Below are 23,425 nucleotides of genomic sequence, written 5' to 3'. Positions count from 1 at the left end.
CTTTCAATTTAATCCTAAAACCAGTCATGTAGTGGTCATCAGTGTTTTGCCAAGTTCTAGTCATTTAATGAAACGCTGTGTTTTTCGAAAGGTGTGGAACAGCTCCAGGTATGTAGTTACCAAAGCTACAAGATATGTTCTCAGGCAGCCAACTTAAGGTTTCTAGAAGCCAACTTATTGAGCAAAGCTATGCGAGACTTAAGAGGATTCAGAGTTGAAGGGCCCATCATTTGGAATCCAGAAGTGGACAATATTACACTGCACATAGACATTATTCTAGAAGCCCCTATCTTCTTGGGCACCCGACATTTCATCATCTGGTGTTCTAAGCAGAAGGTGGTTAATTTTATAGTAACACACTGCTTGAAACCCTTCACTCATTCTCTTTAATCAAACCAATGTAAATTACCCTGATCTCATACAAGACTCCAAAGACTCATCCATCTAAACTTCTGTACTTATAATAAAGCCTTGTTGCATATTTTGTTCAAACCTTCTTGGTTGCTCTTTCTGACTCCACGTTGTTCAAGCTACCCCGGTGCTTTAATGTTTCATTCCAGACAGCTTTCACTTTTAGATCATTCGTAGATTGGATCAGCAAATTAATCGTCATATTGACATGTTAACAATTTTAAGGTTCGTGGTAGATGTGCAGTAAGGTGACAGTTTCAGGAGGTACTGTGGACCTCTGCTTGAGTAAGCTTGTGGGCAGTGAAAAGGAACTTGAATTCAACTGAGAGCCAATGAACTGGTTCTGGGTTGATGGGATTCCAATGTAAAGGTTTAGGCACGTTATAGGGGTCATCTAGTGTTTTGGGGAATGCCATAAAACGGAGGAAGCACGATTCTGCTGAACTTTCAATTCCCTCATTCCAGCTTAAGGTAGGAGAATGCTGGGTTTTCGACAGTAAAGCCTTAGCTGGGCTCACCATGTTGGCCTATCTGCTGTGGGATGCCAGGTCGAAGGGATTTAAGGCCAGTTCTATTAACAGTGGGTGACTCTAACTAATTTTCCTAACTCGGGAAAGCCATGAGACACAGCAGCTCATGTAGGGAAATCACTCCATCAGCATTCAGGCCATTTTTAATTTGCTTTGGAGTTTGTTCTTAAAAAACAAAATGCTTTGCTCACTCTGCTTGTACATCAAACAATTGTCCTGCTGCGCTAAGGATCAGTGCCTTCAATAGAGCTGCTTTACTGGTGGCTGTACTGTAGGCTTACAAAGATCCCTGGCAGACAGGTGGGGTCTCTAAATCTGCCAGGAGAGCATATGCCAGTCTCTGTTGAACTGTTGGGCCATCAGCCAAGATATAAATAACATATGTCCGTACGAGTCTACAGTCTTTAGTCTGGCAATAACGTTATTTTTAAGAACAGTATGCCATGACCGAGGCCCTTGTCAATTGTGATTGGTTGGAAGCATTTCATAGAATTTTCTGCAGTAAGAGCAGGCAGAGATCCTTAAGTTTCTTTCATGGATGTTGGAGGACGGTTTCCAAGGCTTGTTGAAGAGTGTTAGACTTGGTTGTTCCCATGACAAGAGTCTCAGTTTTGCCTCTTTTCATACAGAGAAACCTCTCTTTGACCCAGCAGAGCATATTCCAAATGGAGTGGTAATATTAGTTAAATTGTCTAGTTTGTTGTCAAGCTAGATGTGACATGCTTGTGATCTGCTTATATTTGAAGTTCATGTGGTACTGCTCTAGTACCTGGGCTAAGGGCTCTATGTAGATACTGAACATAAGACACAAGAAGGATTATCCTTGCAGCGTGTCAGAGTACACAAGGCATGAGGATAAGTCGAACAACATAATGTTGCTCTTTTGGCTGAGAGAACCATAAGTTGTTGACAGACCGAGGAGTTTTAAGGCTCTTTTCCCCTCCACCATAGAATGACCATGATAGAGGCTAGAGCTGAATAAACCTTTCTCACCGTTTGAAGCTAGGCAGATGATCATGCAGAAGACAGTTGAGCTCTGAGTATTGTTGGCATTGTCTTGTCATCTTTCTCATGGTCTTACAGTGAATGGGCAGCTTGGAGACAGATCTTGTTTTCAACAGTGCGTGATGACGGTGTGTCTCGGTAGACCAGGACGCCCCCAGTCAAAGGGAGGGGTTTATCACATGTACTGTATCTGACAGGAGGGAGGGAAGGAGTTGTTTGAAGCAATTGTCTAAGCAATGCTGTGTTGGTGCACTGGATGCATTTACCTTGTTGGCCAAGTTCATCAACTCATCAAGCTTCAGAGGTGCAACTGAGGTAAAAGCATACTGCAGGAATGGTGGCTGAAAGGGATGCGGGGAGAGAGATTCTGTCAATTGAAAACAGTATCAAAGATTATGGCAACTTTTGATTCAAATAAATTGATATCTTTAAAGAGTTGAGGAGTTCCACTTACGCTGCATGTGGATTAAACTGTTCGTGATAGATGTCAAAGATTCCTTCCATTTGATTGGGGACTGGGAGGATATGTTTGGCATAAGAGGCCTTTTTAGTTAGTTTAGATAAATTCTTTCTTCTGTAGGTTGCAATGTTCTTAAGGAGGCCCATTATGTGCACTGAATCAACACAAATCAAATTCTTCCATGATAAGGGAATTTGTTTGCTTTAAATGCATGTATATCACCAGTTTAAATAATGCCTCCACAAACATTAGGTTGTGGCCTTTAGTAAACAACTGTGGAATGAAGAAGTGGTTTGGGTTAACCTCTTTGTAGTCGAGCTAATTTTAAAACGAGAGGAGTAGGTAATAAAGAGGCTAGTAATAAAGGATGTTGTGAGAGGACACTGTGAATGTCTAGTGTGAGCAGTAGCAAAGAATAGTATTGATGAGGCCAATTTTAGCATAAGAACTAGGAGGTGTAACACTGGCTGGTATCAAAGTGGGTAGATTGTGGATGACATGAGGTTCGATGTGGCCAGAAGAGGATAATGCTTCTGGGACGGATTTGGGAGGAATTTAATTCAGGATGCTGGAATGAAACTTTGGGTGGCTGGGAAGGTATTGAGAGGGAGAACTGACGGAATGGTGGTTGAGATTTGGTGCTCGATGATGGTGTGGAAATAAACGGACAGAATACATTCTTAGGTGATGGAGTGTTTTTCAGTGGTTATGGTTGTGTTTGTTTTGTGGTTTCAAGAATATGCAGTTTTCTCTTTTTGAGGTGCTGAAATGTTTCTTTAAAAGCCAGGAGATACTTGCTTTTGGCCTGAACCATGATAGCTCCGCTGCTGTAACATGTTGTTGGTAAGTTTTACTAAGGAGACTGCATATCAAGTAGGTGGCCACCTTAACTTTCCAAAACCTGTTTTAAGATTGATTTTGACATGAATGGAAGCTGCCGACCTTTTGGATTGTTAGTGTCTTGGTGCAATTTGTTTTTGGTCTACTATAAAAAGTATTTTATTAGGGTTTCCGGATCTAGGCTCATGGAGGTGTTTTTCAATCAATTTCTTGCATTTTGGATACTGTTGCAATCATCTAAATGATGGGGAAACTCTCTAGGCCTGCATCTTGCGGTTGGGGACTTGGCCGTCTGCCGTTAATTGTATTAATTGTGATCTTTATCCCATTGTAAGAACAGTGAGTATTTCTGGTGGACACAGGATGATGTGTGTTGGATGTGTTTTGTAGATGAGGCGCTGGGGGTGCCTTAACCCATTTTTGCTGTCTGTACCCGCTGTGAGACAGTAAAATGAAACATAAAGACTGGACCAACTGCTCAAAGCATGGACGGGGTGTTAGCTAAAGATAGCTGGGTGTGGTTGCTTGAGTTCTCACAATTGGCTAAGATGCACTGTAGATGGTTTTCAATCTGGTGTGAGACCTTGACTTACTTCACCCTTAATATGACTGGCGGAGCAAGGTATCATGATTTTGTAGTGAGTAAATAATGTAGGTGTTGCCACCTGGAGCAGCAGCATTTCTTTCAGAACTTTGGTGACGAACATCTTATTTCTTACACTTTATCAAACAGCAGCTGTTGGGGTTAGATTGTGGTATTAAAAGTAATGTTTCTGGCTTCTTCAACATTTTGTTTGTTAATTTTGAGAACATCTTTAGATTTGGCTTTCTAACACAAATAATCAAATACTGTTTAATTTCAAATTTAAAAATGTATAACAACTAATTCCTTATTTTTTAGAATTAGAGGGAAGTAGCAAAGAAGCAACTTTAGTTTACTCACCTTCTCTAATGGCTGTGCAAGGTGCCCCTTCTTCATGCTCCAATCGAATTTCTTTCAAAGCTACTAAATTCTCTGTTAGTTTACTTCTTCCTTTAAATACTGTTGCATATGTACCCTGTAATAAAAGCTCAGTGTTTCAAAATAATTCATTCCGTAAGCATTCCCATAACACGTCTACGAAGACAAACATGTACATAGGAGGTAAGCGCTTACTGAACTAGTGTTGACTATCCCTGTACAGGAAGATGTATTGAAACAACATTGCATCACAATCGTACAGAGTACACTTCTGCTCCCTGAATCTAGCTACCTCTACCATCACTCACTGAATGTATGTTTGCCTTTGAACCCGTACAGCACTCCATTGTCTTTTGGCTAGGGTTGTGCTATACAAATATCACAGACATACGGATACACAAGACCACTGAAATCGAAAGACATTAGCGAAATCTAATAGAAGCTACTACGGAATATGTGACAGAACAGCTAGGTCCTAAACAACTATGGCCTAAACCACTACTGCAAACCAACTAAAAAGTCTCTACAACTAAGTACTGAACAACGACTGTCTAAACAACAATTGTGCCTGAATAACAATTGCCTGAACAACTAATATATATAAATATTCTAAACAACTAATAAACCATAAAAAAACAAAAAGAAAACCTTACCTTAAAATTAGTTGTTCAGGCAATTGTTTTTCAGGCACAATCGTTGTTTAGACAGTAGTTGTTCAGTACTTAGTTGTAGAGACTTTTCAGTTGTTTAGCAGTAGTGGTTCAGGCAAGTAGTGGTTTAGACCTAGTTGTTCAGGATGTTTCCCGCTACGACGAACTATGTTGACACTTTTAAAGGTTTTCCCATTAGTTATGCAGCCAGGTAACAAATGTATGTGTCTTCTCTTGTTTTTACCTTATCCAAGGCAATGCTGCAGTTTGTAAGACAACTCTTAGCCCTGGTGTCAAGCTACCTGACTTAAGAGAAATATCTGCATGATTTCTTCATTAACGTGATGACATGTTTGTTTGTTTTTTGACTAATGTTCTAATTGTGCATGGGGACACAACTGGCATCCTTTTCCCTGCATGCAGCTGCCACCCCAGGGCAACATGACATGGTGGACATCAGTTAAAGGGAAGAAGGGTGACCTTTATTCCAGGTAAAGTTTGACCTTACATTTTCTGAATCACTCTCAACCATATTAAACAACACACAAATTGTAAGCCGCCCTGATAAATAGAAATGTAAACATATTTCAACGGCCTTAACATGATGCCACTGTACATCATGATCCTGACATTGCAGAGTACAGATGTGCTAGCTTCTGTAACTTAAACAGCAAATACAAATGTGATGGGACAAGACTGGCAGCAAATGTAATGTAGATAATTCCAATGGTGTAGCAAGGATTTCAGGAGCCCCAAAGCAAGCACAGAAAATTCCCGAGCACCCTGGTTGGCCAATAAGTAGGAGTGCAATGGGTCACTCATGACCCTTAGCCCCAGAAAAATGATTCCTCCTGCAGTGATGATAGCCATGCCGCCTGTCTAATCAATACAATATTCACTCACCTCGCCAAGCTTTTCCAACTTTACATAAGTTTCCATTTTTCCAAACCCAATTTCGGACTGTGAAAGCAAGACAATGGAAACCGAATTAATAAATATGTTAGCATTCAAGTGATATCATCTAGCCACAAAAAAATCTTATATACTCTTTCAACAATGGTATTTCCACAACTTAATCATGAATAACATTATGGCACGAATAGCAGAAGCCATTCGGGAAGACTTCCATTTTTATTGTCCTGTAAATGCTTTCCTCATAAAATGACAAGCTACATATTATTTGGGCTCCCTAAATCCCTTTTCACTCTTCACATTACTTGTCTGGCTGACAATAATAGTCTAAGGGCCACATGTATGAAGGCTATTGCACGTCCCAAACAGCAAACCGGGCTGTTTGCGACGTGCAAAATGCACTTCCCCATGTACAGACCCATTTTTGTGATTCAGTAAACTATTTACCGAATCGCAAAAAGGGTTTGCGACTCACAATTAGGAAGGGGCGTTCCCTTCCTAATTGCGACTCACAGTCCCATGTATGATTGTTTTGTGACCGCAAATGCGGTCGCAAAAGAATCACAGTTAGCACCAGTGTCGCACTGGTGCTAACCCATTCGCAAACGGGAAGGGGTCCCCAGGGGACCCCTTCCACTTTGTGAATGTCAGTGAAAACATTTTTTCAGAGCAGGCAGTGGTCCAAATGAAACAAAAATGTTTAATTTTTTGATTTTGAAATACATCTTGTTTTCCTTTAAGGAAAATGGGCTGCATTTAAATTAAAAAAAAAAAACTGCTTTATTTAAAAGCAGTCACAGACATGGTGGTCTGCTGTCTCCAGCAGGCCACCATCCCTGTGAGGGCCGCCATTCCCAAGGGGGTCGCAAATTGCGACCTACCTCATGAATAATCATGAGTTGGGTGTTTGCGACCCCCTTATGAATCGCTAATAGTGTCATTGACACTATACAACATTCAGTTTTGTGACTTGCAAATTGCGAGTCGCAAAACCAAACGTTGGTAAATGTGGCCCTAAATGCTTATACTGCAGCAGCAGGATTTTAAGAACGAGTGCGTAAAGGCAACATGTCTCGCCTCCATTTTGAGTCCCAATTAAACATTAAAACTCTGCTTCAGTGAAAGAAACAATTTGAACAAGCATTGGCAATGCCAACAGATCTGGATTTAAAGAAATGTTGTACGGTAATGTGAAGTATTATAAGTAAATAGTATGGGAATAGATATGTATTTGTGTGGAAGGAAAGAACCGCTGAATATAATCGACGTAGGTTAGGTCAGATGACAGCTATGCTGTCATGCCAGACCTAAAAATCAATTTAGTTTAATGACTGCCCTCCTCCCAGCTGAGCTGCTGCCAGAGAAAAACAACTTAAGTTATCTAGTTATTTAAGACACTTAGATAGCATTCCAGTATAGCGTGCCCCTGAAAGTTCATGGTTAGCAGCTGGATAAAAACAATTATTACAGCCTTGCAGGGTAAGCAAATTTGCCCAATCAAACATACTCCTGGCTCCCAATATGTGGAAAGAGCCAAATTCCCTCTCTAGTGATGATCACATAATTGTCTGCCAACAGCTGCGATATCAAACCAGCCCATAAAAACAACAGTTTTCTGTAAACAATGTATCTATGAGATAAAGAATGTAAGGTGTTGCGAGTCAGTGTACTTTTGAGATGTAAAACAGACCCTCATGCATCGTAGTACAAGCACTCCATAGGAGGTGGAAGGCTACACCAAACAGCCAATATAATGGGGTACGAAAAACATACTCTTCTAGAAGAGGCTGAAGCCTACTTTAAGTACATTTTAAGGTACGGGTAACAATAGGTCTTGCAGAGAGCAGCGCTATGAAACCAGACCTAACAATGTACACTAAATTCACAAAGGAAAGGAGTACCCATTCAGAAGACAACAAGGCAATACTTGAATACACTCTGCGACTTTACCATTTGACAATCTGTAGTCTGGAGAGCGAAAACGACAGGGCAGTAAACGAGAACAGAGAGCCCGACTATGTTACTATGTTGTAGATGATAAGGGTTTATGTATCTCTGCACCATTCAAATAAGAATGTCACTCTATTGCACGTAATTCATTTTAAACCTATTTTCAATTTTGGTTACACAACTCTGTTGCTTATTTTATGGGTACTTGTAACTTAACAAGTCGCACCAAACGTCAGCCTCAAGATGCACGGGAAATCAAAGCATACAAATACAAATAGCAGCATTTAACTCTGTAGGTTGAATAAATAAAAACGAGAATGTTTTTAATAGCAGTTGTAGTAAGACTGTGTACCAAGCGCAAAATATTCAGAATATTTATTGTTCGAGCATTGCTCAAAAAAACAGAACTGTGACTTTGTTCCTATAGAAACTGAATGTAAATATTGGCTTTCCCAACCAGAATCGTACAATACGAAAAAAGAAACAATCAAACTACAAGGGATCAGAGCACAAACACTGCACATCAAAAGTAAATAAAAACACTGAAGGACAATAGAAGCAAAATGAATGGCCGAATGCTTCTACTAAATAGTCAAATTGCCCATGTAATTTGGAAACGTTGGAAATATTAATCTTTAAGGATAAAGACACTTTTTAACAAGGCTCCATACCTATGAAAAACAAAGTCAAGCAACTCTTGCGATACAAAATGACCTGGTACTTACAGATATTAGTCCAGCAGTCAATTGGAGTAGACATTGGCAGGGAAGTTTTACCAAAACACAATGGTGAACGATGAGATAAAAAGGGGAATATAGGGATCAGCTGTTAATTGTTTGGTTACCTTTTTCGAACTTCTTTTTATTCAAATTGTGCATGATTTGCTCTTACAATCTGCCCCACCTTACAATGTGCATCCTTCTAGGCGTTCAGACCTTCTCATGTGGATGCCTGTGACACTTCCTGGTGAGTGCATAGCCTGGCCATGGGCTGTTGAAAAGTCTTAATATTCAATCAATGCTTTGGTTCTGTGGAGCCGCCTACTGACTGTCCATTGGTTGCCCGTCTTTAGCTAGGTCTTGATTTGTGCAACCAGAGATGTGTTCAGATAGTCAGCAGCAGACATCAGCAAGAGTTAGACGCCAGGGTTGCGACAGAAACGTTGTCAAGCGGGCTCACACTGGTGCACAGTGCACATCTGCTGGAAAGATGCATCCTATGCTGCCATCTAAATATGTTAGCACACTACAAAGTTGGATTCATTTCACCAAGTCTGTACATTTTTCTGACAAAGGAACTGTATCCAAGAAAGGCACCCGGCTTGGAGATGAGAGGGCTCTCTCGAAGGATCTACAGTTACCCATCAACCTACATCCAAGTGCTGGCAGGCCCTACCGTGCACTAAAATATATACCAATAGGTCGACAGAGTCAACTCTACTGCTTTCGGTTTGAAGGTATTTAAAGAACGTTGGTATTAGCTGCTGTGTACATGCCTTGTATAAACTTACACAGAAAACGAGTCCAATAATGATTGTTCTAAGAGAACAATGCTCGAAGCGATTCACTAATCTAATCAAGTCCTGCACAAAAGGAGGTTTTCTAGCAGCAAAATGAAATCTAGAGTTTTGCGAGTAATGCTTTAGGTCTCAGTTGACAGGATTGCTCCTTCAGAACATGTGATACCCTCTCACAGCTGATATCATTGAGTTTTCTTCTAGTACCATCCTAGGATGGGGCACAAGCTGGAATGACTGAGCACCTTAGACACTGGAATGATGACAAGAGCTTTGGGAAATCTGTCTGGCTCTGACCTGGAGGCTTACTGCGGAAAAACTGTGGACTCCTTCAAGGAATGAGCGTGTAACAAAATAGTGCTGATAGACACTAACGTGTTAGGCAGGAAGACCACTCAAAAAATCTATTTACACACGGTCATTGGTCTAATATTGAGCTCCTCCGCTGTTTTAACAAACAGTGAGATGTACCCTGAAATAGTTCAGTGTAGTGTTCATAAATAAGGTAGGATTGGTCCATATCACTAGGGTGCAAGCCTATAATGCTCCACATCTATGACACTTTTCAACAGTTTGATCTGTAACGAATGTGACCTCTTCAATCTCTACCAAAATTTAACAGTACAGTAAAACTAACACTTTTCTAGCTCTATTTCTGTTGCCCTGCGTAAATATTAAAATATGATCAATATAGATAAGTTTCTTCTCACATCAACTTCTTTAAGGGAAAGAAAACGGAAAAACGCTGAAAACGTTTTCAACAAGCACAAACATAAAGCTTGTCATCTGCAATGGTTTACATATTAAGAAAGATGTGGACAAGTGCTACCCAAGCTGATTCCCAAGTCAGAGAAAGACAGAAAGACAGCACACACTGAACACCAAGAACTCTCCCAGCAGATAACTGGGATAATAATAAAATAGTCCCAAATACTGGATAATGATACTTATCTTCTTCAGCGAATAGACTCCAACTACGTCTCGGCTGGGAGAGCCTGAAGGGTGGGTTGGAGACCTCTATCTCCCCAAGTCATTAAGTGGTGAAAATTACTTATTGTGATCAGAATAGGCAACTTCAAGCCTGATCCTTGACAGATAATTGTGCTACAACGTCAAGGGGCAGCAACAACATACTAACTGATTTCAAGTGAAGTACAATTTCTGAGCCAACACCCACCAATGTAAGAGCTATGTGTGTGTATGTATCACTCGGTTGTGAAGAAGCTAATGTTGCCTCATTTCCTGTCAATGTGAGTAAAAGTAAAAGCAAGGCACTGGCAGTGTGGCAGAGACATGCAGTTAAAAGATCTGCTGGGCTCTCTGTTCTCACAGCCATGAGTTACTATGACATTTTAAAAAGGCACTGCAAAAATACAGCTTTAGGGAAATGTGTTATTGCTTCCATAGAAGGGTCGAAAGATGTAGCAGAACTGGATGATTCCTGCTCCAGTTATTGAAAGTCTTCCCTAGTAGGATCAACAAGATGTAACTTTTTTTTCTGGTTCACTTTAGAATACGGATACTAAAAAATATATACGTTCTAAGCCAATGTAAAGTCAACGTTCATCAAAGCGAAACACAGCAGAAACCATCTGCGACAGAGAAATAACTTACCAGGGATGCTCTTCGAGAGCGCCTGCTCAGTGGTTGATCAAATGGCGGGCTGTTTATCTGCAGCTTTTCTAGGTACCCGTCAGGAATCCTGATATCAGCAGGTAAAGACAGGCGTTTATTCAAATCCTGAAGAAAAAAAAAGAAAAAATTATGGTATCATATAAATCTTTGCCGCTGAATTCAAAGTCTCTCAATTCTCATAGACTCTATACAAGGGGGACTGGGAACAGGTCAGACATTTATTGCATATCCACATGCACAGGAATCTCATTTGTAGTAACTATAGTACAAAGTAACCAATCATACTTAAAAAAACAAGACGGCAAATAATCCTGAAACCACCCCATTCTCATAGGGACAATTTAATAGTGTTTAAAAATAAGAGTATCGTTTGAAGTAGTAATGAAGTAGTGAATGCCTTAACACCTCCTTCATGCAACGATCAGATATGCCTGGAGTATTTATAAAGCGAGAGAGAGAGTACACGTACGGAATTATGGTCCCCACTTTATACAAGTGAAAGCATTGCTACAACAATAAAAGCAACTCACTGAATGTTTCAAGGGCGTTTAATATCGATCGCCCTGCTTAATAAATAATCTATATTGGTGGCATAAAACAGTTTGTTTTTCGAAAACATCCCGATAAGATAATTGCATCCCCACTTAAACGTTTTCACCCGGGATGCTGTTCTTTATTATGTCGGTGATGTGGATTACAATTCAATCGGCGATGCAAACATTGTGGCTTGGAGATCTCATCTCTACTTGTTATTTCATTTCATGCCACTAGATGTCACAAGCGTACTTAAAGAAGACCTGGGCCTCGAACACAGGTGAAAGTGCAAATTGGGTAAATTATGGCTTTCAGGTCCATGAAGAAACAAGCATTTGCAATGCAATGGGTCTTGCGTTTGCTCGAGTTAGAGCTGTTAACATTGTGAATTCCTAACTGAATTTTCCTTGCTACTTAAATTGAAAATGAAAAGTGAAACAGTTGAGCCATGAGCGTGAAGGAGAGACACAAAAGGAAAAATAAGTTCACTGGCAGTCAAAAGTATTGGCAATCGTGCAATTATTTATGTAACAAGGTCGATGTCCAAGGCAGTAATCAAACCGCTCCAAGGAGGGACAAACGTTAAGCATTTACCAATGATAACAAACGATTTTTGAAAGGCAAGCCAATGAACGAGTGATAGTGATGGATGTGTAGTGGTTGTTTTTTAAAAGCGCACAGATAGATTACAACAGGTCAGAGAGCTTGCGCGCTTGACCTAAAAAAAGCACTGGCAAACCCAAATATGCCTCGTCTTCTCGCCCACCAGCTTTTTCAATGTTTGTTTGGCACATTGCACGGCATCCTGGATGCAGTGCAGGATGGCTAAAGCAAAACAAAAACAAAAACCTTTATACTGTCACCCAGGTCATCGTTATAGACGTAAGCTTCACCATTGCATGCATCCACAAATAGATGCAATCGCTTTTTTTCGTTTTTAGTGCTTGATAAGTGTTGGATAGGTAACTAAAAACAAAGAAAAACACACAAAAATGTTTTTACATTTTTTTAAAACAGGGGGGATGAGGCAACACAGGGGATGGTTGGAGACACGAAAGGAGCGCAGGGGAGAAGGAACCAACAAGGGGAGGCCAGGGGTAACAGAAGCAACAAGGGGTGGGCGGGGGACACGCAGTCTTGTCTTAGGACTTTTAGGGCCCCAGGCAACAATTTTCAGAACATTTTCTGCTAATTGCAGCCGCTGTAGTGCCAACAAACTTTCAGAAATGGGGCTCCCACAAAAACAGCTGAAATATGTCTTTCCAGGCCCACCAAAATTCCTTGCAATGCCACTGGGAAAAGCTAGAGAGACTCAGAGATAGAGATAGGCATAGATGCTGAAATATGATACTAGAAAGAGGTAAGATGGATAAAAAGAAAGTTGACTTGCCCGGGGGGTCCCTAGAAGGTGGAGGTCCTGGGCAATTTTCCACTTTGGTCCAGCCTTAAAACATCTCAGGGGACAAGGAAGCAATACGTGGAAAGGCAGGGGGACACAGGAGTAACACGGGGAGGGTGGGTGACGGAAGCAACGTGGTGGAGAGCAGAAGGGCAGATGCAACATGGAGAAGTATAGAGAGAAGCATAAGAGGGAGGGGGCGGGGAGAAGCACCAGGGGCAAGGAAGCAGGATGAGGGGGGAGGAAATTACAAGAGGGAGATGGTTCGAAAATACATGCACTCTCTGTGACTGCTTACATAAAAAGAAAAAAATAGCTCCAGACACAAGGCAAACACACAGGGTAAAGAGGCAGTGCTCCGTGGGAGGGACAAAGAAAAGGTTGAGAAGCTAGGATGTGAACAAGAAGCAGGCAATGACAGTGACAAGTAAAGCCAACTAATGGTAAGCAATGGGCTGGCTCCAAGCCTCTCTATGTTTATGGTAAGCCACAATATGCCTCGCAACAGACAGTGGAAGTGTCTAGTAGGCTGAAAGTCAAAGTGTAAGAAAATATTAAAGTTCAAGATTGGCAAAGTGGGACATGCTAAACACCGAGCTACCACTGAGGCTGGACTACCAAATGGGCCCACACCCACGGCTTTTGCCATAAAGGGAGTTCGGTACCAAGGAACAATTTAAAACATCACTTTAAAAAACATAAATCATACATTTTGCTAATGTGTGCACAGGTGGCCTACGTGCAAGTACTTAATCAAAAACAATACCTACGCGAAAAGAGAGAACTAAGTACTGTGGAGCCTGACGCTCCTTCCTTAAATCCAATAGGTCTGGCTTTAATGAGCGGCACCAGCAAACAACATTTGCTGATACCTTTTTGTTCTGGTGTTACAGCATTAAAGATAGATGTATTGGCTTTGGTGGTAATGGTGGCGGTGGTAGTTGTGAGGGTAACTCCCATTCAAGTCCTGACAAAAGCAATTAAAGCATTTAAAGTAAAGGTCAGTGCAGTAAAATAAAAAAGCATACAAAATGATTACTGTCTGTATAGACTGCATTTATAAGATAAGTGGATGTGGGAGGACTTAGTGTATGCTTCAGGTGTATGTTAGTCCTTCATACACTGCAATCCAAGCACTCCTAGGGAATTAAAGTTACATACCAACGGCCACGAGACAGGTGAGAGTGCAACAGTCCTTTGACCAAAGCAAAAGCCCACTCTATGCATATTCTAAAGAACGGGTAATGATATGTATTACAGCCAGCTAGGCTATCAAGCCAGACCTAAAAAAGCAGCTGGTGCACGTCTACTGCTCTAGTCCACATTTGATGCCACAGGCCCCAGGCTGAAGGTACTGGGGTCTACTGATGTCACTGGACCTGGAGCACGTGTCGATCAGGGAGTGCCTTTCACTGGCTGGAACCATTGTACCCATGCTGGAATAAGTGATTATTTTACTTATATGCAGCATTAAAGGTGTAGATTAGTCGATCTAGACCTATTATCATGCGCCCTGCAAGTGTAGCCATGAGGGAGCACAAAGCAGTGACAGGACCTGACTGACCCTGTCTTTCTTCGTGCTACTCAAGCATTTGGCCTAGACTCGCTCAGGGGAAGTAAAAGTGCAGGAGTGTGCAGAGCTAAGCCCACCCCTCTCTAAATCTGGGGTGCACCTGGCCCTGTGCCTGGCCTGGGGGGTATGTGATCTACTTTAGCTGTATGTATGCCCACGTTTACTTAGTTAATACAGTTATGCACACAATGCATTACATAAGAAAACTACTTTTAATCTGGCTTATTGATTTGCCCAGAATGAATCAAACTGAATTATTCTGATGCATTAGTAATAGCTTCTCAACTGGGAGAAGAGATTCATCCAATATTGCAGAGCTGTATCATCGAACCCAGGATACACTGATGCTGTAAGTAGCTAAGCAATTGCATTACTGTTCTCTACCCTTGCCCTCAATTCATATAAGTAATACATCTGCCATGATTTCATGCCCTTAGGACACCATGTTTACGGTATTAATTTTTCTATTACAGATCATTGTTATCATGTGTAGCTGGGTCGCTGGCTAAATGAAGGCAACCCATAACTGCAATGCTCAGAACCTAAGATGTCAGCTGAAAATATGAGTGGAAACATGGTGACCTGGTAACATAAACTACCTACTGGAGGAGATTCACAGATATTCAGCATTACTCAACTCGGAAGGATGAGAGGAACTGCTAGGATTCGAACCTGTAACAATGAGTTCAAACACAGATCCCGGAAGTGAATGGATTAGTCCATTAAGCCATCAGACCCGCCATGATTGCATACAGGGAGGTGGAAGTACTGGCAGGGCTTCGGATCATATACACGATGGACACAGAGACAATCTAATTGATGTTGCTAAATCTAGTTCTGACATATTTGTTTTTGTGGCTGGAGCACCCCATGACTTCCTGAAACTTCAGGTTCTTTGTAATGCATCATAGTCCAGTTTGCTCTAAAATGTGCAGCTTCACAGCTCAACTGCAAAGGTAAAACACATTTGTTTACTTTCATATTTTCTGACTAAATAAGAGGACTCGGCTAAAGCCCTATGACTAGACATTCCTCAGAAAATTATATCTTTAAAAAAAATATAAAATATATATATATTTTTTTTAAGTGATAATGGAAGAGCATGGAAACCAGAAACCGTGGCAACTCCCAGTACTGTCTAGAAAAATACATAATCTCTTAGAAAGGAGGGGAAAAAAAACTGAGACGAGCTCCTGTACTGAAACTTAAAACATCATTTCACTATTTCAGTAAATGCACTCAATTAAAAAATAAAGGGAAACCAGTTTCACGTTTATTTCTACATTTCATGCTGAAGTTATTAAAGTCAACAGGGTAGAGCCTTATTAACATAGATGTAGTACTTAATGTAATTGTGTCGAAGTTCGGTGCTATTCTCTAGGCTAACCAGAGCATCATTGCCTTTGAGACCTCTGTCCCCTTCCTTCCTGAAATGGGTTACCAGTGGCTTGTAGCAAAATCCAGACACTTGGCAACAAAGCATTATGACCATGTTAGTAAACCACAGGAGAGAGCTAATTACCTCCATCGAGATCCGCCTGTGGATCCGGTTTCTCAAACAAACCCCGGTTGGAGACTGGACTTCATCAGATGATGTCCCGGAAGCTTGGTCACTTTCACCATCTGATCCCATTTTGAGGTTTTCATGTACAATGTCTGCAACAAGAATCGGAGTGGTTTGTTTCCATGACAATTGTCCTAATGTTATCAGCCAAAGTTCATCAGCAGCAGATTACAACAAACACAAAGGCGCTAAAAACAAAGGGGAACATTAATTCTATCTTTCTACCTGTGAATACTTAGAGAAAACCTTTGAGAAACCATCATGAAACACACAGGTGTGTCTTGTTGAATGCGGCCATGCTACACCGAGCTAGGGACCTCCCTCAAATGCTCAGAAAACATACATCAGCTTACCTAAAACAGGATCACATCACAACAGCTGTTCTGTGACATGTTCTAGAAGGGGGCTGTCATAATGCAGTACTTGTTCAAAGGCTTAAAACACTTCTGCAGTAGTAGGTATGAGAAACAAAACATAAAGGGCTTGATTACAACTTTGGAGGAGGTGTTAATCCGTCCCAAAAGTGACGGTAAAGTGACGGATATACCACCAGCCGTATTACAAGTCCATTATATCCTATGGAACTCGTAATACGGCTGGTGGTATATCCGTCACATTTGGGACGGATTAACACCTCCTCCAAAGTTGTAATCAGGCCCAAAGTGTTAAGGTAATTTAATATACTAAGTCAATGGGTTTATTAAAAAATGTATTGGCATTGCTTTCAGCCTGGAAATGGGATCTAAACTTTACTACACGGATTTCACTGGCACCTGGGTTGGCGAGCAGGTATAGCTCTTTTACTTGACTCAAGTCCTGCACATTGTATGTTTCTAAGTTCACTGAATTCCAGCTACTTAAACTTATACTGCCATCAGCACTGCAAGCGAGCTAGAAAATAAAAGATTAAGTAGGAAATTTGAGATATTTTGAATATTAAAGATCTGGCTTTATGTTTTGTTGCTTTTTGAGCTCTTGTGTAGCACAACACAAGGCACTAGGGTGAGCTTTACTTAACGCGTAACATTGGAAGTGGATGCGTAGAAACACTACAACCATTCCCTTCCCTAGTAGAAACGTAAGTAAAACCTTACAATGATAGCTAAAGCAGACTTCTTATGTACAATATGTACAAGATCAGGCTGGTGTGCACAATATAAAGAATAGCAAGCAGAAAATGTACACACCCACAAGAATACAAAATGGCCTCACTTAACCACATACAATATGACTTAGGCTTTTGCAGACTGCCCGCCGCCCGCTACAAAAACAGAGGCCGCGACCTCCACTGCCTAGTAGTGACTTCGCCCGGCTTTGCGAAGATCTTTCACTATGACTTCAGAGGAGCCACCACCATGGCATTTAAGGTTTGCTGAGCAGACTCCATGCTTTATGCAGTCACTTCACAAACTTTTTCGTTTTACATGAGTTTGATTTTGTAAAACACAAAAAAGGACCTCGAAACCGTGGGAGTTTTCTTCCAGGTCATGGGAGCCATTAAACAAGACAAGGTTTTCAGAAAATATCTCCTTTCTGATGATAAACTTTTTTTAGCAAAGGTAATACTTGATCACATTTATGCTCAAGACAACAACTCACAGCCAGAGAGTGATGCTTTTGGAATGCATGAGGAGCAGTCTGCATGGCTGTTCCAGAACCCTGACTTATATATACCTTAATTCAGCTGCCAACGAAACATAAAACTGGCATTTGCAATGCAATGGGTCTTGCGTTTGCTCAACTTAAAGCTATTAGCGTTGTAAACTCCTAACCAGACTTTTCTTGCCACATAAACTGAAAAGTAAAACAGTTTCACATAAGCGAGCCGACGGCTGCCATAAGCGTAAAGCAAACACACAAAAGGAAACAGAAGTTTGCTCGCAGTGAAACGTATTGGCAAAAGTGCAATTATCCATATAACCGACACAAGTGTAAATATCCATGTAACAGGGTCGATGTCATGCAAATTGCTCTACTACTGCTCAGTGAGATTATGCTTCCTACGAAATAAAGAGAAAAAGTAGTGCAGAAACCATACAGAAAACATGGAGCCTCTTATGTTTTCAGTAGTTGGCCGGTGCGCTCGAGGCAGGCTAAATACTGGAAAAGGCATGACCTATGCATGTCTTTCACTAATTAAATCAAGTGAATTTTAAAAGGCAAGCCCATGAATGTACCAAACTGATGGGCTTGACATTGGCGTGGTTAAAAACCCACAGAGAGATTACACCAGGGACAGAGCGCTTTGCGCTTGACCCCAAAAATGACTTGCCCTGGAAAACTCTCCTGAAAGATTACAACAAATCAGTAAGATTTTATGAAGTAATTATTAAGTAATTTTTGTGAGTAATGCAACTATTGAGAACCACTACAGTATCAGATAAGCAGGTCTCGAGCTCAACCTTTCTCAAGTCAGAAGGCATTAAAGACCTATTAATGAAACAAAATTTAAATCAGATTTGTCATAGTCTTCCAATTTTCATGAAGACTCTCTTTTAGTTTATTAAAACCCACTATTGGGAGTGGATTGTTACACAGACCCATAATAAGTGGGCATCAATGACAACATATGTTCCTTACATTAACTCTATAATTCACCAAAGTTGAACATACATCAAGTCCCATGCCAGGGGTTATGCTCAGACTATGGCAAATTTAGACTTGGTGACTTTTTCCTTTGACTGCGGGACAAAGGGTGGTTCAAGAGAAGTGTGGATAAAAGTAGGACGTGTGCAATGACCTTTCTTTGGAGACAGGAAATCCTTTCTGCATCCTTTGTCCATTGTAAGAGTACATTAGAAAACAATGGCTACACCATTCCTTCGATGCTAGAAGACGCACTGTAGTTTTGTGAGGCAGCAAGCATCGCACCCTAAGCACTTCAACAATTCATACTTATACGTGCCTCAAATGTTTAGGAGCACAAATGACAACTGCATCTGGCACATGTTGGAAACACTAACAAATTCATAGTAGAGTTGGGATTTAAAAACCTATACAGTGAAGTTACTCAGGTGACTCATCGCCTGGAGAGCAAACCTACTTGCTGCACACTTTACAACTATCAGCTGTAGTTCTGTTTCCCCTGCACTGAACAGGCAGCAATATGTATGAACAAAATTCACTACAGCTTCTGCATAATGTTGCTTATACCGTCTTATATAAACTAATGGCACGTACAAATGTTGAGCAGCTTTATTAACAGGCCTGGAGGTACTATATATATGTATCAGAGTCGGTGATGAATACACTGTAATTATGGTTAAATCCCGACATCCATTGTAAACTTTTTGATTAGCTACAGTGCCGCTTGATGAATATATATGAAAATCGACAGTAACTTGGAATCGAAGATAGTTTCTTCATGTCAAATTTGGGGAATATCAGTCAAGAAGGCAAAAAGGTAACAAAGCTACGTGGGGAAAACTACAAGTGAAGTTTCCTATTTTAAATCTCATTATTTCTTTTTCTCTCTGCTACAGGAAAATTGTTGAATGGAATTGCACCAAATTTTACATTAGTGTACAACTTTACAGAGGTCGTTTTGTAGTTCCTAGTAAATCTGTTCAGTAGTTTCAGATATTTGAATTACAAAAAGGTGCTGGCAGGATTTGAAAGGCATTTAAGGGTCCATTTGTAGTGTATTTGGCCCATGTCATTGCAATTTAATACCTCATTTTTAATTGGAGTTTTAAGATTAAGAAAACAGGTAGAGGAGGATGCAGTGTAGGAAAGCCGTATCAAACATACTGGGTGCTGCCTCTGTCACTCTTTCAAGGTCGCAAACAAACACAGATATGGTTAAAAAAAAGAAGTGACCGGGGTGTTTGTACATGAAAAAAAACCTACACAAAGAAAATGGGATCGGAATAGAATTGGGGTGGTGTGCAGGTTTCCTAAAAAGGTTAAAAAAAGAATCTTTGAATACATCACTGGTTGAGTGGTGGCGGTCAGCAATGCCTCCTAACATCACTGCTGGATCCCTGCCTGTCTACAGGTGCAGCTCCTCGAAGTGCCCAATGCTTGTAGACTACCAACAGAGTAGGACCGGTTCGAATCACAAACCCTTTGTTTTCCCACTTACTCCTGCTTGCATCCGGACTCTTGCTATGCTGAAAGGCCTAGATACTGCCTGCATGGCGGCTGTTTTGGAGAACCGATACTACATGGCCGTCTTACGTCTGTACCCGTTTTCAAACATCTTCCAAGTTCATTTAGCCCTCTGCTTCAAAGAAACGCACAAAGCACGCGCAATGCTGTTTAATAATGGCGTGGAAGTGCATGCACTTAATGGCTCCTGCTGAGCGCTCAATATTACAAAAAACAGATCCTCGACTCTGAGGACTAAACACTGCAACAGCAGTTCAGTTGTTGAATCCTTGTACACAAGAACTATAAGCATTAATGTTTCAGCAGAAGAAAGAATTGCTGATATCACAAAAACAGTCTTAAAATGAAACAACTTACCAAGTCTACTTCCATTTCTAGGCATTGCCATGAAAGAGCCGAGGCTGCCCCCAATAACGCTGTGCGGTCTCCGCAGGGGGGGCTTCTTGAAGGATCCAGTGTACTGGTGGAGGAACGAGTGCATGCTGTGGGATGTTGGAGGCCTGCCATTCTTGACAATCGGTTCTGCAGCACGGTCATCCCCAGCAGGGAGTCAAACAAAAAACAAGAAACAGAAAACAAGAAGAAAGCAAACAGTTGCCTTCAGTTTTATTTTGTCAACTACATTTCACATGCAAGCATAACTGGCCGCATGCAATTTCAACCTAAATTCTTGAATGAAAAATAAATCCAAGAGTTATGAATGTGTACTATTGCTTGAGACTTGCAAGGCATGTTCTACCTAGGACGGGTTCAAAGTGGTCACCGCAGCAGATCCCGCTTTCAGACAGTGCTAGCCTGATGTGCAAGTAATCCATGGGATCTTAGAAATAACAACGCTTTTTGGGCACACAAAATCTCAATAGCAAACGCCAGTAAATGAAATAGAACTTTTGAGCTATTTTTTGTTTGGGCCAGCCTGGTTATTACGTACATATTATTGTAGTGTACTTTATTCTGGGTAATAATCATGTACGTTTATCATTTAAGGTCGATATTAGCACATAAAACAAGGCTACACAACATAAGCCCAAGAGGACGACCCAGACACATGCCAGATGTTCAGAATAACCATTGCCTATGTAAGCAAATTCGATTTAGAGTCAATATATGAATAATTATTTTATGTAGATATCTTGAAAATCTTGGATCATACCCTTCAGGACATATACAGAGCACCCATTGACAGCTCAGAACAAAATTCAGGGTTTATCCTAGTGACTTGACATAGACGGAATAAATAGTCCATACACCATCTCGGACACATTCTACAAGTGAGGACTGGCGAGGTACTGTAGTAGACAACTGTTATTAGCTGGAAATCATTATGTGTATGGTTTGGTTTTATGCAATAATGGAAAATCTATCTCTCAGTAGTTTCAAGACACTATTCAAAAGAGGTCTCCCACAGATAAAAACAAATATCCACCATATATGAATACACAGAGAAGCTTAGCTGGCTAATCAGTATTCCCAAGAGGAACCTATACTTATTTATTAAAATGGTTGAAATGGTGGATCCTTGCTGCAAACCAGAGGCTGTCGTGCTGTATAAGGTTAGATAGGAACATGACAGTCAGTCAAGGGGTTTCTTCTGATCTTAAGTACAGTCCAATTGTCAATCATAACAGATATGCAGAAACGCCTACTTAAAGGCATTTCAGACTGAAGCAAAATACATGGAAGTTGTTCAAAAAGTTTTAAACCGCTGTTTACTTCACATGTCTTTAATAAATACAACACACGTTTACAGACCATTATCTTTACTGCTGTTTTCTTCGATGGTCATTTGTTCGGCCAGTTCAGACAATGACTCGTCGATGGTCTGGCTTCCTCGCAAAGTCAAGGAAAGTCTTCTCTTAAACTTTTTCATTTTCCTTCTAAATAGGTATCGTGGATGACACAGGCCTACAAGTAACAGTTAAATGTATTAATCAGTTTATACTTAAGTCAACGTGTATAGTTAACAAAAAACAACATTTAATAGCAGACATTTGTTCTAAAATTGCAAAAGGTTTTTCTAAAACTGCATCACTCAAAATATAATTTCGTAAGACAGGTTATGATGTTAAGACAACCAGGCCAATGTGGAGTTGTTTCTAAGAAGAATACAGTATCACAGACCCAATAAGGTCAGTCGTTTTCCTCAAATGTCCACGTTGCCTTTCCCACCTTGAAGATCATTATCTTTTTAGACACCATTCACATCGACTAGATAATACTGAGACAAAATGTATCTTGAAATTATACTGTTTCCATCTTAAACCACACCAGTGCAACCTTTACAGGTTTTAATAAATGTTCACGTGAGAAAACCTTGGGTAGCTGCATAACAAAGTTAATAGCATGGTGTCTACTGACCAAATGCCAAGGATTGCGGGAGACTCTTTGATCCTGTCCTGTGACGTCATTAAGATGAACTTTTGTACCACACCTAGTCCTTTACAAGCCTTCTGTTTGCAAGTGGTGGACTGAGGGACAGTCAAGTAGAGGCAGCTACTGAAAGCAAACCGATTTCTCTGAGGTCTGGTGCCTTCAAGCCCATGAGAACAGGGATGTCAAGGGCAGTGACCAACGTGCCTCTTATTGTCATCCATACTGAGGAGAAATATGCATCCTTTGCAAGGAAGTGGTTTAATTCGTCCCTTTACAGACTCTGCTTTAGTTTCCTAATTTGAACTGAGCGGTCTTCCTTTCTCACAATTGCCAGCCCTCTTTATAGCCTGCACGTAATGGTATGCGGACGAGGTTTGAGAAAGGTGTCGCACGGTATGTCACATTTCCACTAACAATCTCCAGGTATGTTTCGGCTATTAAACTGTTGTGCTCCCTTTAGCTGTTGTATAATAAGTGCAGTGGGCAGTACCAGAAGAGGAGAATGTCCAGCTTGATGCACGCAATGGAAGCTGCTATGAGCCCTACTGCCCCAACATCCGGCATCACACTGCACAGACCACTGACATAGAGAGGAGCTTGCAGCCAAAGAGTCCAATAACAAATCATGATAATATGTTTATTGATAGGTGACGTAAAACCATTACAATCAGTACTGGCGCCAAGAGGTGTCATGGTCAGTGCTTTAGATGGAAATATAGAAGTGCAGGTACCTGTTTGCTCCTGAGAAGTTCTGGTATTCATCCATTGTAATGTATTACAACAGTGCTGAGAAGTGCAGGTACTCTCCCCTTCAAATTAAAGAAGTTCGGGTACTGACTATTGGACAGTACCTGCCCATTTAAAGCACTGCTCATAGTGTGCCATGGGTGAGGCTGTAATACCAGCACCATCATCACTCGGGTACTGTGTACACCAGTGAGGCAATTATTTCAGATAAAAGGGTATCATGGACATGGCAAGACCTGCCATGGGGCGAGCGGT

General features: G+C 40.9%; 1 protein-coding gene across 5 annotated transcripts in view; it reads right to left on the bottom strand.

Annotated features, from left to right (window-relative positions):
• The window catches only part of CDK17 (cyclin dependent kinase 17), a 410,092-nt gene that overhangs the window by 113,147 nt on the left and 273,520 nt on the right, over nt 1–23,425 (bottom strand). For all 5 annotated transcript variants that reach the window (XM_069229533.1, XM_069229534.1, XM_069229532.1 and 2 more), the window contains 6 exons: nt 21,803–21,955; nt 20,408–20,572; nt 15,899–16,032; nt 10,850–10,975; nt 5,761–5,817; nt 4,190–4,304 (listed from right to left, as the gene is read on the bottom strand). In XM_069229533.1, coding sequence (XP_069085634.1) covers nt 4,190–4,304; nt 5,761–5,817; nt 10,850–10,975; nt 15,899–16,032; nt 20,408–20,572; nt 21,803–21,920 — 715 coding nt within the window. In that variant the 5' untranslated portion in view covers nt 21,921–21,955. The remainder of the gene's footprint in view (nt 1–4,189; nt 4,305–5,760; nt 5,818–10,849; nt 10,976–15,898; nt 16,033–20,407; nt 20,573–21,802; nt 21,956–23,425) is intronic.

The sequence above is a fragment of the Pleurodeles waltl genome, chromosome 4_1, assembly GCF_031143425.1.
Source record: "Pleurodeles waltl isolate 20211129_DDA chromosome 4_1, aPleWal1.hap1.20221129, whole genome shotgun sequence".
NCBI classification, from domain to species: Eukaryota; Metazoa; Chordata; class Amphibia; order Caudata; family Salamandridae; genus Pleurodeles; species Pleurodeles waltl.
Note: the sequence above shows the minus strand (reverse complement) of the source record. Positions and strands in the feature narration are given on the sequence as shown.